Here is a 17,229-nt window from a genome sequence, read left to right on the forward strand (position 1 = left end):
AAGTTGAAAAATTCTTGGTGGGGCACATAGAGCCTAAACCAGGGAGTGTATATGAGAATATTTAATTCAATATTAAAACATGTGCAGACAAAAATAAGAGAGGAAAAGAAATATGGATTAAGAGAGAGAGGCAGAAAAAGATTTGTTAAAACTTACTACATGCGCCAACAGTAACTGAAATCACTTTTAACAGTAAATATTCAATGCCCGAGAGCTTGTTTAGTAGAAATAAAGACTTTTCACACCAGTAAAAAATAATTTTTGATGGCATGTTTCATGGTTGTCTAGTAAGTACCATAACTTCTTGCCTTTCATGTATTTGAATGGATTCTCTTTTTTTTAATAAACATTTTATGGAGGTATTTTCAGTATACGTAGTAAGAACAACAAAATACACAATCTACATGAAACCATAAACATAGTTCAAAAGCCATTTACCTCTTGTACAGGTCCCACCCTTATTGAACCCTACTCTAATCTAAACTACTCCCCCCGCCCCTATCCACCCGGTCTGCTGACGATTAATTTCCCGCGAAGAAGTCGACGAACGGTTGCCATCTCAGGGTGAACCCTAACGTGATCCTCTCAAGGCAAACTTGATTTTCTCCAAAGAGAGAAAGCTAGCCATGTCCGATAGCCAGGTCTCTGACTTTGGGGGCTTTGAGTCCCTCCATGCTAATAGTATCCGTCTCCCAGGCTACCAGGGAAGCAAAGGCCAGAACGTCGGCCTCTTTCTCCTTCTGGATTCCCGGGTCTTCTGACACCCCGAAAATCGTCACCTCTGGACTCAGTGCCACCCTTGTTTTTAACACCGTGGACATGACGTCCGCAAACCACTGCCAAAATTCCCTAAGCTTTGGACATGTCCAAAACATGTGGACATGGTTCGCCGGTCCTCCCGCACATTTTGGGCACGTGTCCTCCACCCCAAAGAATCTGCTCATCCGAGCCACTGTCATGTGAGCCCAGTGAACAACCTTAAATTGTATCAGGCTGAGCCTGGCACATGTTGCAAACGTGTTTACTCTACTCAACGCGTCCGCCCATAGACCATCTTCTATCTATCTTCCCAGCTCCTCCTCCTACTTGCGCTTCAGCTCTCGGTCTGCATCTCCTCCGACCCTATAAGCTCCTTATAAATGTCCGATATGCTCCCTTCTCCTACCCACCCTCTGAATCCCCCTTAGCGGTAGGAGCGGGAAGGTTGACACCTGTTTACGAAGGACGTCCCGCACCTGCAGATACCTGAATTTGTTTCCACTCACCAACCCAAACTTTGAATGGATTCTCTTGACGAGGTATAATTATATGGAAGCTTATAGAGGGCAACTCGGAAAGCAACTTTTTGATTTCTACATTTAACTGCATGGATAGTGGAGGATGCTGGTGAACGCTGATACCGCCATTGTTATTCTTACCTGGAAATTCCAGGCCATCAAATTGCAGAATCAAATGGGCCTATGCAGAATAAACCTGTTGTTTGTACAATGTTCTTATAATGTAGGACATATTTTGGAACAAAATAAACATTATTTAATTAACTTATTGTTAATATTGTTCCTATGGTCACAAAGATTCTTGCTTACAATTATGTATGTTATTTAGGAACATCAGATTTAGCCTTTGATATATAGTAATCTGATATGTACTAATGAAGAGTTGCTTACCTTTGAACTCTCCAAAGCCATTCCATCACCTGCAAAGCACTCGTCGAGAATGTGATGGAATACTCTCCACTTGCTTGGATCGGTGTTGTTTCAACAAAACTCACCAAGCTCAACACCATCCAGGACAAATAGTCTGATTGATCGTTCATTCATATGTTAGCCTAAATATCCACCAGCATACCATGGCTAGAGCAGATACTATCTGCATGGTGCACTGCAACAATATGGCGAAACCCCTTTGGCAGCACCTCCCAAACCAATGGCCTCCATTACCTAGAAGGACAAGGGGAGCAGGTGCATGAAAACAACATTACTTCCAAATCACCTACCATATTCTGGCATTGGAGGTTGATCCTGGGTATAGAGGGCTTTTCCTATGAAGAGAGGTTAAGTAGATTGGACTTGTACTCATTGGAGTTTAGAAGAGTGAGAGGTGACCTTATTGGACCTTCTCAGATTCTCAGGGGACTTGACTGGCTGGATGCTGTGAGAATGTTTCCTCTTGTGGGGGAATATAGGACTAGATGGCATAATCTCAGAGCAAGGGGTCGCCCATTTAACACAGATAAGAAGGAATTTCTTCTCAGAAGGTATCGAATCTGTGGAATTCTTTACTGCAGAGAGCTGTGGAGGCTAGGACATTAAGTATGTCCAAGGCGGGGCAGCATGGTGGTGCAGTGGTTAGCATTGCTACCTCACGGCGCCGGGGTCCCAAGTGCAATCCTGGCTCTGGCTCACTGTCCGTGTAGAGTTTGCACATTCTCCCCGTGTTTGCGTGGGTTTCGCCCCCACAACCCAAAGATGTGCAGGTTAGGTGGATTGGCCATGCTAAATTGTTCCTTAATTGGAAAAAATTAATTGGGTAATCTAAATTTATATTTTTAAAAAAGTATGTTCAAGGCTGATATAGACAGATTTTTAATAAGTAAGGGAATCAAGGGTTTTAGGAAGGAATAAGGTGTAAAGTGGAGATCAGCCATGATCTCATTCAATGGTGGAGTAGTTAAGATGGGCCAAATAAATCATCCTGAGTTGGACAAACATTGCCATTCCTTTTTCATTGCTGGGTCCAATTCCTGGAAATTCCACCAACTAATGGCATTATGGAAGCACCTTCACCACATTGACTACAACAGTCTTTCCTCCACCACCATCTGAAGGGCAACAAGAGTTAGTCAATAAATAGTAAATGAATTAGCGAAGGCTATACACTTTTTTTTTAGTAAATATTTTATTGAGGCATTTATAATTTTAACATTTTAAACAACAGAGAAATCCAACAAACCCACAATAACATACCCAACTCCCCCAGCCCTAAACCCTAACTAGCCATTCATTAGATTCCCTGCCCTTATTCGTCACTGTAATATATACACAGTGATGTTCCCACAAGGTGTTCTTCCCTGCCCCACTGCAATTCAGAACTTTGTCAACAGACTCCACTTCGTCCCATCCTGATTGTTTACTCTCCTCTTGTGATCAATCTCTCTGACAATCACCTGCTTCCTTCCTGATTACTGCTTGCAACCTACCCCCCCCCCCAAAAAAAACAAGAAACTGAGTAGTTCAGCAACAATCTCAGTTATCTTCATTTTCATATTCTAATCCTCTGCTAATTTGACTGTTGTCCATTTTTGACTGCAACTAAGCCGATCCATTTTAACCATTGGTTCTCTTTTTCAGTCAATATATTGTATCATTTAAAATGTTCTCTCATCTTGTTTGTTTGTCATTGTGCTAATTATTTTATACTTAGTTACCATCAATTGAATGGTTACCGTAAAGATTTATTGCCATTTGATTCTGAGTAAGTTGCTCCTAGTTATTTGCTCTGCCTTCTAATTTGGTAACATCTATGTCTGTTACCTAGGAATATAAGGGACCAGAAAAAGAATATAAGGGACCAGAAAAAATCTTGAGGTTCTTTATATTTCTAAGATGTGAGATCGGTTGTTTTGAAATTCTATTGGAATGGCACCTTAAATTTTGGTTCTTCCTATGGGAGGAGGAAAGGAGAGAAAAATCCATTTATGAAAGGAGTTAAATGGAATGAATACAGTGAGATTTAGTGTAAACCTAGATAGAAGAACCAGAGAAAGCACTATCTAAATGTAGGAAAATTTCACATAAGCAATATATTGCTGCTTAAAAGCAGTACATGCTGAGTAGCTTAAACATGACAGGTTACAGAAATTTGAAATGTATACAAAAAGGTAAAATTTCTGAAACATGATAAAAGAAAACCAAGCAAACTGGATGGACTCTAATTTTCTTGATGGTCTCGCCTGTTCATTTTTTATTTCTTGGGAAGCACTAGCATCAAACTTCAAAATAGGTTTTTAATTTTTAATGGTACAACGGAAATAAAGGGGGGGGGGGGGGATTCTCCAGTCCACTAGCTGTGTGTCTCTTGGTGGTGCGCCGTTCACTGGCGATAGGATTTTCGCTTCCCGCCGCTTGTCAATGAGATTTCCCATTGAAACCAACTCATGCCGCTGGGAAAGCCGCAGGCAGGGTGTGCTGCCAGGGGGAAATGTGAATCCCAACGGCTGGAGAATTCTGGGCAAGGTGTACTGTTTGCAGATCCTTGATGAATAACATTAACATACTGAGCGTTCATCACTGTGAAACTATTGTTACTTTTTTGATAAATTGATGCTTAATTTAGGGTCAGCACCTTGATCAGATTCTATGTATTTTCCAGGGAATCTCAAGCCCTTGCTTCCATTAAATGTTCAGAATCAGCTCAATGCTCTGCTACCATACCACAAGTTTGACCTCAGCTATGACCTGAATTGTGACAAGATATGTGCAGATTTCCAAGAAAATGTTGAATTCCATTTCTCACTTGGTTGGACTTCACTGGTCAATCGTTTTCTGGGACCCAAAAATGCCCGAAGGGCTCTACTGATATTTGGAGACCCAACTTTTCAGGTACACTAAATTGCAACTCTTATATTGTAAATCTAATATATTTTTAAGTAACGGTCTGAATAGCCGTTGAGAAGTATAATTTTATAGAATTAATTTTGGAGTGATTTCCGCAACTAATTTCAAACAAAGTGCCTTATGGTCATAATGTTACATTGTGGAATCCAAAGGGAGTTGTTTTGAGGGTGCATAATCTTTACTTATTCAATTTTTAGTTCTATTTTCCCTTCTTTCAAGTTTTCCTTAGCTGTGCACCAACTATAGCCTGGACAAGCATGGGCAAGTGGCCATGTGTTCAACTATGCATTTCTTGGACAACTAATTGGCCATTAGTAATTTGCACTCCTGTTATCTGAAGTCTTTGTATTTTAGCTCTGAATTTAACAAATCAAACGAAAACCAAAGCAACATTATCCATATAATTAAAAGTTGTGTAAAGTTTTGCTGAGACCTCATCTGGATTATTATGTAGTTTTTGTCCTGTTATTTGTGGGATATATGAGCCATAGAGGAGGTGCAACAGGGGTTCACCAGTTTAATCCCTGGATTTTCGGGATTGCTTTATGAGGAGAGATTGAGGAAACTAGCTCTGTGTCCTCTAGAGTTTTGAGGAATGAGGGTGACCTCCTAGAAACTTATAAAGTTCTTCCTGGGCATGACCGGGTAAATATAGTTAAGATGTTTCCCCTGGCTGGTGAGTTTAAAACCAGTGGACAGAATCTCAGGATAAGGATAAGCCGTTTAAGACTGAGATGAGGAAGAATTTATTCACTCTGAGGTGGTGAATCTTTGGAATTCTCCACCCCAAAAGGCTCTGAAAGCTCAATCATTGAGCATGTTCAAAACAGAAATCGATAGATTTCTGACGACTAATGAGATTAAGGAAACATAATAAAGAATAGAAGCAGGAGGAGGCGTTTCGGCCCTTTGAGCCTGATCCGCCAGTCAGTATGATCATGGCTGATCATCAAGTTCAATACCCTGATCCCGCCTTCGTCCCCATATCCCTTGATTCCTTTAGCCCTGGAATATGGAGATAGTGCGGGAAAGTTCGGGTGAGGTTGGTGATTAGCCATGACCTAATTGAATGGCGAAGCAGGCGTGACAGGCTGAATGACCTACTCTTTATCGAATGTTCTGAATACATCAAACCATTCACTTCAAGAATCTAGAACTGTATACTGTCTTTAGCAGCGGAATAATTGTATGTTAAATTGTGTCTTTCTGAAACAGCAGATGATTTGATTTACTATCAGCTGTCCAAACAGAGGATCTTTTACTAATATAGCTATATGTCTATAAAGCATATCTCTTACTTTTCAAGTATTGCACAATTTAAACCCATATTCTCTTGCATAGGAAGTATAAAATACTTCAATTGACACGGGAGCCAAGATATCTGAACTCTGATTGAACGATCATGATTAAAAGAAAGCAATTAGGCTTCTGATTTTCAACTTGAAGAGCAATTAAAGTCTGCTCTACTTCATTTTTATTTGACAGCAATTAGACCGTGTGATCCTAAAAGGATGCTTTGTTTCATCAGCAGACTAATTTGCTGTGCATTATATGTAAACACTTTATAAGTACCACACGTGCTTAAAAAAACTAATGTTTTCCTGTACAGTTTAGAAACTGGCTAATAGCACTACAGGATACAAGTGATGACAATATCAGGAGAGGAAACCATGGGCAGAGGAGACCGACTGAGAAAATCAACAAAGTAACAAATTTGAAGGCAAATTTCAAAACTAGCCAAAGTAGAGAAACAGGCTTGAGAATGGTTAATGGGAGAGGGAGGCAGGTGGTGATGGGGAGGGTTAGGGTTAGGTTGGGTCCAAAAGATCAGTAAGTGTGATGGGGAGTGAAAGTCAGGATGGTTTGATGAATGTTATCAGTAGCTGCTATAATGGTACCTTACCTTTAATGCGTTAGCCCTTTAAGACCGGGCTTGGAACCCTGGGGAACTCCGCCTCTGGCTCCGCCCCCAGGAAACGGTATATAGGATGGGGCTCACTCGGCAGCATGTGATGAGCACACTTCTCGGCTGCTGTACAGTTCTCAGATGATTAAAGCCTTTGAATCATCTATCTTCTCTCCTGTGTCGTGATTGAGGGTATCTCAATTTAATCATCTCACACATCAAGATGGACAGCGCTCTAAAGCCGGAGAAACTCAACCTGGACGCTCGGTCTCTGGAAGCCCCGGAAATTTTAAAATATTGGCTGCGGTATTTTGAGGACTATATTGACTCCTCAGCGACTGATGTCGATGGCGCTCACGAGCTGCGTTTACTACATGCCCGGGTGGGCCACCGACTCTCCTCCGCGATCCAGAATGCTGCAAATTACGAAGCTGCGGTCGAGATACTCACGAAACGCTTCGTGAAGCCGATTAATGAGGTACACGCCAGACATTTGCTCTCAACCTGCAGCCAGCGTTCCGGAGAAACTCTGGACGAGTACGTGGAGAAACTCACTGCGCTCGCAAGGAACTGCAACCATAAAGCAGTGGCGGCAGAAACCCACATGAACTTGCATATTCGCGATGCCTTTGTGTCCAGTATCAGGTCCTCTTACATCCGGCAGCGGCTCCTAGAAGACGGGGCAAAGGATCTGCAAGGCACGGTAACGCTCGCCTCTTCCCTAGAAACGGCCTACCGTAACCTCCGTACATACTCCGCGGACCTTGCAAACCCCTCTCGATCCCCTCCAGACCTGGCCACGCTACAGGCCTGCGCCGCGCGGCGATCCACTCACTCCGGGGGTTCCCCATGCTATTTCTGTGGGCAAGGTCAGCACCCACGGCAACGTTGCCCGGCTCGCTCCGCGATCTGCAACGACTGTGGGAAGAAGGGGCACTTCGCTAAGGTCTGCCTGGCTGGCCCCAAAGGCCACAAACAAAATCCTCACCATGCCCAGAAATCAAGCTCCCAGTCTCACAAGCCCCGCAACGCGGGCGTGCGGCGGCCAGACACGCCCACTTACAATGCGTCATCGACCTTGTGCGAGTCATGGGAGCGGCCATCTTCGAACCTCGACATGTGCGACTGACGGCGGCGGACATTTTGTGACTCCAGGCTGCCATTTTGTGAGTCCGACTTAACCGAGGACTCTGACTACCCGCAACTAGCAGCGATCACGCTCGATCAATCGCGGCCGAAACACCTGAGTAACTCGATGATGCGGGTGCGAATCAACGGCCACGACACTCCCTGCCTATTCGACTCCGGGAGCACGGAGAGCTTTATCTATCCAGACACGGTAAGGTGCTGCTCCCTGCGCACCCAGCCCGCCTCCCAAACTATCGCCCTCGCCTCTGGGTCCCATTCGGTTCAAATCACGTGATAGTGTGTCGCTGACCTCACAATTCAAAGCGCTGAATACACCCGTTTTAAACTTTACATCTTTCCTCAACTCTGCGCCCCCCTGCTGCTCGGTCTGGACTTTCAGTGCAGCCACCGGAGCCTGACACTGAAGTTCGGCGGACCCCTGCCCCCACTCACGGTATGCAGCCTGGCGACACTCAGTTGCACCACCCCCCCTCTTCGCGAACCTCACTCCCGACTGTAAGCCCGTCGCCACCAGGAGTCGCCGGTACAGTACCCAAGACATGACTTTTATCAAGTCAGAGGTTCAGCGGCTACTAAAAGAGGGGGTCATAGAGGCCAGCAACAGCCCTTGGAGGACTCAAGTATTGGTAGTCCGCTCCAGGGAAAAGCAACGAATGGTAGTGGATTATAGCCAGACCATAAACCGCTTTACGCAACTCGATGCTTACCCACTTCCCCGCATAGCAGAAATGGTGACTCACATTGCCCAGTATCGGGTATTCTCCACGGTCGACCTAAAATCGGCCTATCATCAACTCCCTATCCGCCCAGAGGACTGCCCCTACACGGCTTTTGAAGCAGCCGGTCGGCTGTTTCACTTCCTCAGGGTCCCTTTTGGTGTTACAAACGGAGTCTCCGTTTTCCAGAGGGCGATGGATCAAATGGTGGACCAGTACGGCTTACGGGCTACCTTCCCGTACTTTGACAACGTCACCATCTGCAGCCATGACCAACAGGACCACGACGCAAACCTGAGGAAGTTCCTCCAGACTGCCCGGGCCCTCAACCTCACGTACAACAAAGAGAAATGCGTGTTCCACACAACCCGGCTTGCCATCCTCGGCTACGTCGTGGAAAACGGGGTTCTAGGCCCAGACCCCGACCGCATGCGTCCCTTTAAGGAACTCCCCCTCCCCGTAGCCTCAAGGCACTCAAACGGTGCTTGGGGCTTTTCTCCTATTATGCCCAGTGGGTCCTCAGATATGCGGACAAAGCCCGGCCACTCATTAAGACCACGGTTTTTCCCCTGACGGATGAGGCCCAGTCGGCTTTCGACCGTATCAAGGCCGGCATCATCAAGGCCGCCATGCACGCGGTGGACGAAGCCATTCCCTTCCAAGTAGAAAGCGACGCATCAGACGTCGCCCTGGCTGCTACCCTCAACCAGGCGGGCAGACCAGTAGCGTTTTTCTCCCAAACCCTCACCGCCTCGGAAATTCGGCACTCTGCAGTCGAGAAGGAGGCATAAGCCATAGTGGAGGCCGTGCGGCACTGGAGGCACTACCTAGCTGGTAGGAGGTTCACCCTCGTCACCCACCAACGGTCGGTCGCCTTTATGTTCGATAACACACAACGGGGAAAAATAAAGAATGACAAAGTTCTGAGGTGGAGGATAGAGCTCTCCACCTATACGTATGATATTAAATATCGCCCGGGGAAGCTCAACGAGCCCTCAGACGCCCTGTCCCGCGGCACGTGCGCCAACGCGCACAACGATCGCCTGAGAGCCATCCACGATGACCTCTGCCACCCGGGGGTCACCCGGCTTGCCCACTTCATCAAGTCCTGCAACCTTCCCTACTCCACAGAGGAGGTCAAGGCCATAACTAAGGCATGCCAAATCTGTGCGGAATGCAAACCGCAATTCTATCGACCAGACAGGGCCCGCCTGATAAAAGCCTCTGGGCCCTTTGAGCGACTAAGTGTGGACTTCAAAGGGCTCCTCCCGTCCACCAACCGCAACATCTATTTCCTCACCTTGATCGATGAGTTCTCCCGCTTCCCTTTTGCTGTCCCCTGCCCCGATATGACCTCGGCCTCCGTGATCAAGGCACTGCACAGCATCTTCATACTGTTTGGTTTCCCCGCTTATATCCACAACGACCGGGGTACATCGTTCATGAGCGATGAGCTGCGTCGATATCTGCTCAGCAAGGGCATCGCCTTGAGCAGAACGACGAGCTATAACCCGCGGGGAAACGGGCAAGTGGAGAGGGAGAACGCGATAGTTTGGAAGGCTGTCCTCCTAGCCCTACGGTCAAGGAGTCTCCCAATTGCCCGCTGGCAGGAGGTCCTACCCGATGCCCTACATTCCATTAGGTCGCTCCTCTGTACGACCACGAACGAGACCCCTCACAATCGTTTGTTTGTCTTCCCCAGGAAGTCCACCTCTGGGGTCTCGCTTCCACGTTGGCTGATGACTCTGGGACCAGTCTTACTCCGGAGACACGTGAGGAGCCATAAGTCAGATCCCATAGTCGAGAGGGTCCAACTGCTACACGCAAACCCTCAATATGCCTACGTCGAGCACCCCGACGGCAGGCAGGACACCATCTCAGTGCGAGACCTGGCACCCGCTGGCTCTCCCACCGACCCCGCTGGCTCGCCCACCGACCCCGATGCTACCCCCACCGACACCCCCTCTCCTACCGATGCTCCTCTCCCCCTACCGGCCGCCGAACCCCGACAGCGCCCCCCCCCCCCATAGCGCCCCCCAGCCGGCGCCAGCACCGATCACCCTAGTCATCCCGGATACCCCCCCCCGCTCCAAGGCGGGTAAAGGCTCTGTCACCCGTGCTCCCGGATATAACACCGACCGACCGTATCCACGGCACCACACCGGAGGGGAGAAAGTCAGCACGGACGGTCAAACCACCCACAAGACTGAACTTGTAACTCCACTTCACCCCCGACGGACTATGTGTTTTTTTAAACAGGGGGTGAATGTGATGAATGTTATCAGTGGCTGCTATAATGGTACCTTACCTTTAATGCGTTGGCCCTTAGAGACCGGGCTTGGAACCCTGGGGGACTCCGCATCTGACTCCACCTCCAGGAAACGGTATATAGGATGGGGCTCACTCGGCAGCATGTGATGAGCACACTTCTTGGCTGCTGTACAGTTCTCAGATGATTAAAGCCTTTGAATCATCTATCTTATCTCCTGTGTCGTGATTGAGGGTATCTCAGATGGTAATTAGTAGCAATTTAAAATTTGTACTGTAATATGACCAAAGAGTGTATTGGCTGAGGCTGAAGAGAAGCACCCTCATCCAGTCCCAGGAGGTCTAATGCTCTTCTGTTGGCATGTCGGCCAAGTAGGTCTGGAATCCACTGACTTAGACTAGAGCATGACATTTGGACTCCAGTAGGGTGATGCAAGGCCTCTTAGGGTATGGAGGCCTGGAAGATAAATAATCATTTGTACTGCATTGCAATGTACAGGCACTACTGTTGGAATGTCACAAATTTTACTCGGTATGAGAAATTCTCGAAAAGGAGTAAATCAAATTCCAATAGGAAGAGCGTGTGACAACTAGAAGTACAGATAATTGTAAAACCCCTGTATTATAGATAGTTAAAGCCGTGAGTATGATGAGTCATATTTCAAATTGCCAAAAATATAAAGAGGAAGAAAAGCAGTTTAATGCTGGTTCTTTCTGTTGTCGCAAGAGGAATTTAGAAAAACCTGCCACAAGTCAACCTTCCTTCACCAATAGCAGTTGATCATAGATATGCCTATTGCAACGATTGATAGTATGGCCTCAAAAGAACAGGTTTGTTTAAAAACTTCTGCACAGTGCAGTCAGCATTATTTGGTGTAGTTCTCTTTTCCTTTTTTAAAAGGAGATTTTATTCAATTTACCACGGGCTCATGTACTGGGTCAGAATTTGCTGTCAAAGTAACATTGAGCACACATTGTGCACCTTGTTACTTCTGCATAAATGGTGCAGCAACTTCAGGCAAGAGACAGATGCACAATTAAATGTGAATATCTAAATGTTGCTGTTGTTATTTGCCTCACCCTTTTGAAATATATCGGATGGTGGGAAGTTGTTTTATTTGCATGATATGCAGACACTAACTTAGCCACTGAAAGTTCAGTCTTGTCATTTTGAGTATAAATGCTCTTTCAACAATGCGATAAGTATTCATTACCGCCAGTTAACATGTCATAGTTATCATAGAATTTACAGTGCAGAAGGAGGCCATTCGGCCCATCGAGTCTGCACCGGCTGTTGGAAAGAGCACCCTACCCAAGGTCAACACCTCCCCCATCCCAATAACCCAGTAACCCCACCCAACACTAAGGGTAATTTTGGACACTAAGGGCAATTTATCATGGCCAATCCACCTAACCTGCACATCTTTGGACTTTGTGTGTCACCTCATTCATTCATGGATCAATTATCGAAGACTTTGTTCTTTTTTCTCTTCCTTATTGCTCTTTTTGTACCTGATTTGATATTGAATACACCCACTTTATTCTACATTTCCTCAATCCCTGAGCTGTTTATTTCACAATCCTTGAATCTGATTGGTTAAGGAGATGCAATATTAATCGGGCGCAATAAAGAGGGCTAAAAGGGGTCATGAAATATCTTTGGCTAACAGGGTTAAGGAAAATCCCAAAGCCTTTTATTCGTATATAAGGAGCAAGAGGGTAACTAGAGAAAGGATTGGCCCACTCAAAGACAAAAGAGGGAATTTATGCGTGGAGTCAGAGGAAATGGGTGAGATTCTTAATGAGCACTTTGCATCGGTATTCACCAAGGAGAGGGACATGAAAATGAAAAATGAAAATCGCTTATTGTCACGAGTAGGCTTCAATTAAGTTACTGTGAAAAACCCTAGTCGCCACATTCCGTCGCCTGTCCGGGGAGGCTGGTACGGGAATCAAACCGTGCTGCTGGCCTGCTTGGTCTGCTTTAAAGCCAGCGATTTAGCCGAGTGAGCTAAACCAGCCCTGTTGAGGCTGGGGATGGATGTTTAAATACTCTAGGTCAAGTCGGCATAAGGAAGGGGGAAGTTTTGGGTATTCTTAAAGTCATTAAGGTGGACAAGTCCCCAGGTCCGGATGGGATCTATCCCAGGTTACTGAGGGAAGCGAGGGACGAAATAGCTGGGGCCTTAACAGATATATTTGGAGCATCCTTGAGCACGGGTGAGGTCCCGGAGGACTGGAGAATTGCTAATGTTGTCCCTTTGTTTAAGAAGGGTAGCAGGGATAATCCAGGGAATTATAGGCCCATGAGCTTGACGTCAGTGGTAGGCAAACTGTTGGAGAAGATACTGAGGGATAGGATCTATTCACATTTGGAAGAAAATAGACTTATCAGTGATTTTGTGCAGGGAAGGTCATGTCTTACAAACCTAATAGAATTCTTTGAGGAAGTGACAAAGTTAATTGATGAGGGAAGGGCTGTTGATGTCATATACATGGACTTCAGTAAGGCGTTTGATAAAGTTTCCCATGGCAGGTTGATGGAAAAAGTGAAGTTGTATGGGGTTCAGGGTGTACTAGCTAGATGGATAAAGAACTGGCTGGGCAACAGGAGACAGAGAGTAGTGGTGGAAGGGAGTGTCTCAAAATGGAAAAAGGTGACTAGTGGTGTTCCACAGGGATCTGTGCTCGGACCACTGTTGTTTGTGATCTGGAGGAAGGTATAGGTGGTCTGATTAGCAAGTTTGCAGATGATACTAAGATTGGTAGAGTTGCAGATAGCGAGGAGCACTGTCAGAGAATACAGCAAAATATAGATAGATTGGAGAGTTGGGCAGAGAAATGGCAGATGGAGTTAATGCAGGCAAATGCGAGGTGATGCATTTTGGAAGATCTAATTCAAGAGCGGACTACACGGTCAATGGAAGAGTCCTGGGGAAAAATGATGTACAGAGAGATCTGGGAGTTCAGGTCCATTGTACCCTGAAGGTGGCAACGCAGGTCGATAGAGTGGTCAAGAAGGCATACAGCATGCTTGCCTTCATCGGACGGGGTATTGAGTACAAGAGTCGGCAGGTCATGTTACAGTTGTATATGACTTTGGTTAGGCCACATTTGGAATACTGCGTGCAGTTCTGGTCGCTACATTACCAGAAGGATGTGGATGCATTAGAGAGGGTGCAGAGGAGGTTCACCAGGATGTTGCCTGGTATGGAGGGTGCTAGCTATGAAGAAAGGTTGAGTAGGTTAGGATTGTTTTCGTTGGAAAGACGGAGGTTGAGGGGGGACCTGATTGAGGTCTACAAAATTATGAGAGGTATGGACAGGGTGGATAGCAACAAGCTTTTTCCAAGAGTGGGGGTGTCAATTACAAGGGGTCACGATTTCAAGGTGAGAGGGGGAAAGTTTAAGGGTGATGTGCGTGGAAAGTTTTTTAGGCAGAGGGTGGTGGGTGCCTGGAACGCTTTGCCAGCGGAGGTGGTAGAGTCAGGCATGATAGCATCATTTAAGATGCATCTAGACAGATATATGAACGGACGGGGAACAGAGGGAAGTAGATCCTTGGAAAATAGGCGACAGGTTTAGATAAAGGATCTGGATCGGCGCAGGCTGGGAGGGCCGAAGGGCCTGTTCCTGTGCTGTAATTTTCTTTGTTCTTTGTTCTTAATCACCCTGTTCACTCAGTCACCAAGTACCCTGTCTCCTTCGCTGCAACATTTTCAGCTGGAACTGAAGGTTTAAAAAATATTATACTTTCTGTATTCAAATAATTTTTATTGTTCATTTGAAATCCTAAAAATCTATTCTTCAAGGGATGCACTGCAGGAAAAATTCCAGCACTATAATTGCTTTTCATTGATGAAATTTAATGTACTTTAGCCACAAAATAAATAGATTCTATTTTTAAATTTTAAAATCTGATAGATCAATAAGAGCTGTGACTGTACATGCTGAAAATAGGGTTAGGATTTTAAGAGTCAAAGACTCACAATATAATATAGGCTGAAAGGACCAATATGTCAGTTTGCGGAGAGCAAGATTAAGGGTCTTGAGGTATCAAGGGTATAGCAAAATGGCTTTTATCCCATGCTTCCAGTCTTCCTATTATAGGTTTTAACACAAGGCTGTACACTTAAATTATTCTTCTATTCAGAAGAGAATTAAGGGTTGAAATGAGTGCGAGATTAATTCTTCAGCTTCTTTGGAGGCTCTGATTGTAAAATTTCAATGAATTTGCTTTTTTAATTTTAACTAGTGGACTGTTCCTTTGTCCTTTAAATTTCTCCCTTAATTCCATGTGCATGTTCCATTTTGATTTTACTTTCTGCACAATTATTTAAATGTAATTTGAATTTGCTGTTGTTTGAAAAAACATGAACCAACTAGTTTATTGTACAGATTTTTCTGATTGATACTTACATAAAGTGGCTATATGTTTGCGAATATATACCATCTGTTTCAGACTTCAAATTTTCTTCTGTTAATTATACATGTATCGTAGATCTTGGGCTGGATTCTCCGCCGACGGGATGCTCCATTTTGCCGTCAGCCTGTGGGTTTCCCGATGGCGGGGGGCTGCCCACAATGGGAAACCCCATTGACCAGCCGGCGTAACGGAGCATCCCGCCGGTGGGGTGAAGCAGAAATGTGGCGGGGCGGAGAATCCAGCCCCTTGTGTAGTATTTTTCACATTAGTCAAGAACCTGAAATGCAGTTTCTGATGTTTACCGCAGTCCTGCTACAGGTGAAGTCTGACAGTGGTATGCTCATTGCTGTAGTACAACAAATTTACTGAAATAATATATCACATGCCTGACACAAAGGTTTAAAAAACTTACACACTTCAGTAATATTGAAAGATGTGCATGTTAGATATATTGATATTAATAAGCTTTGGTATTGAACACCTCCCATACAACATTTGTCATCAGGGGATGGAACTCCCTAATGCTCAGTAAGGTTGATGCAATGTCAACCCCTGAGGCTCCGAGAGAGAGTGTCAAGTCTGTGTAGTGTACGCTTTTAAACGACTTCTTGTTAAGTTTTTAAATGGCATCATTTTTCATGGTTTGTAATAATGTCACATGCTGACCTGAGTGAGGAAGGAAAATGGTGGCCGAAAGCAGTTTGAAGAAAGAAGTGATTTAATTGATTGTGATATTTGATTCTTAATTCCTGATTCATTGTGTAGCAGTCAGAATTTTGAACAAACAGAATGATTAACGAAACACATCCCATTTACTTGAAAGTGTGACAGAAATTAAGTGCGGATTTCAGATTAATTATTTTAGTGAATTACTTTTAAAGTGTGATATACTGTACATAAAACACTTCAACCTTTTAGAGGTAGAAAGATAATTGCCTGGATTTTGCATTCAATGGCAAAGGGATGCTGCTTGTCGTTTAGCAAAACAATTGCCCTCAAAGTCTTTGTGGGCTTTAGAGTGTCAGCTTGAATTGATACCCTCTACAGTCAACCTGTAGCATCTATAAACAGGGTAAGCAATAGAAAGCTGATCAACCAATCAGACTGAAGAATCCTTCCAGAAAGCAAAGCAGGCAGTTAACAACAGGAAATTTAAATTATATTGAAATAATTATACAGAAAGTAAAATCAAGAATGCAACATGCACATGGAATTAAGGAAGAAATCTAAATAGGAACCTCCTACAAATTATAGAATTTTTTTTATCTGCAGCACTAGTTTTCTTCTAAGGGAAGGAGACTGCTCTATGTAAGATTGATTTCATTGGGATCAGAAAGATTATTCTGCAATAATTACATATTACTACACAATTGAAAACCTCAGTTATTGCATATTAAACAAGATTTATGTTTTAATCTGTCTTTAGTGCAATAATAGTGGATAATTAGCTTAAATTGTGCTTCAACAGTGATTCTGTGGAAATGAAATCTGCAAATCCAACAACACATCCTGTGGAGGAGTAGAGTATCTCTGACAACAACTTCCTCATTTTTGCACTTAACTACACATGTGCGGGTGCCAGATGCTGCTGTCAGCTTTACTCAGTAATGGCGACCATCATGACGGCCTCCCTTATTCATACAACAAAATCCAGGCTTTTTGTTTTTTTTATTTGTTCATCGGATATGGATGTAGCTGGCTACTCAGCCAGCATTTATAACCCATGCCTAATTAGCCTTGTGTTATGGGCCAGGGTTTAGAGAATACCAAAGCATATCATGGAGTTCACCTGACCTACAACTGTTTATAGATTTTGGTTATGAGGAGCACAAGGCCTACTCTTCAGGTGTGATGCAACAGAGGCCTTAAGCACTTTAAATCAAAAACAAAGTATATTCTACAAATTCAGTTAACATTTTATAAACATACACATAAGCATTTTTATCAACTACAAACATACATGCCCTCCACACAGCTACAGTGCTCTTCTATTTAACCCTTAATAACTTCCATTTTACTGATTAACTCAAGTAACAACATCCATAAATCAGACAATCCCTTTTTCCACAAAACAGTAGGTTTGAATGCTTTACAGAAAACAGGTATCACTTTTAAATTATCAAGTGCTCTGGACACCTTTTAACATAC

At 44.5% G+C, this 17,229-nt stretch overlaps 1 protein-coding gene across 3 annotated transcripts in view; it reads left to right on the forward strand.

Moving 5' to 3' along the window:
• The window catches only part of LOC119976624 (mitofusin-1-like), a 102,746-nt gene that overhangs the window by 64,349 nt on the left and 21,168 nt on the right, over positions 1-17,229 (forward strand). For all 3 annotated transcript variants that reach the window (XM_038817255.1, XM_038817254.1, XM_038817256.1), the window contains exon 14: positions 4,372-4,601. In XM_038817255.1, the coding sequence (XP_038673183.1) occupies positions 4,372-4,601 (230 nt within the window). The remainder of the gene's footprint in view (positions 1-4,371; positions 4,602-17,229) is intronic.

Source organism: Scyliorhinus canicula, chromosome 13 (assembly GCF_902713615.1).
Source record: "Scyliorhinus canicula chromosome 13, sScyCan1.1, whole genome shotgun sequence".
NCBI lineage: Eukaryota > Metazoa > Chordata > Chondrichthyes > Carcharhiniformes > Scyliorhinidae > Scyliorhinus > Scyliorhinus canicula.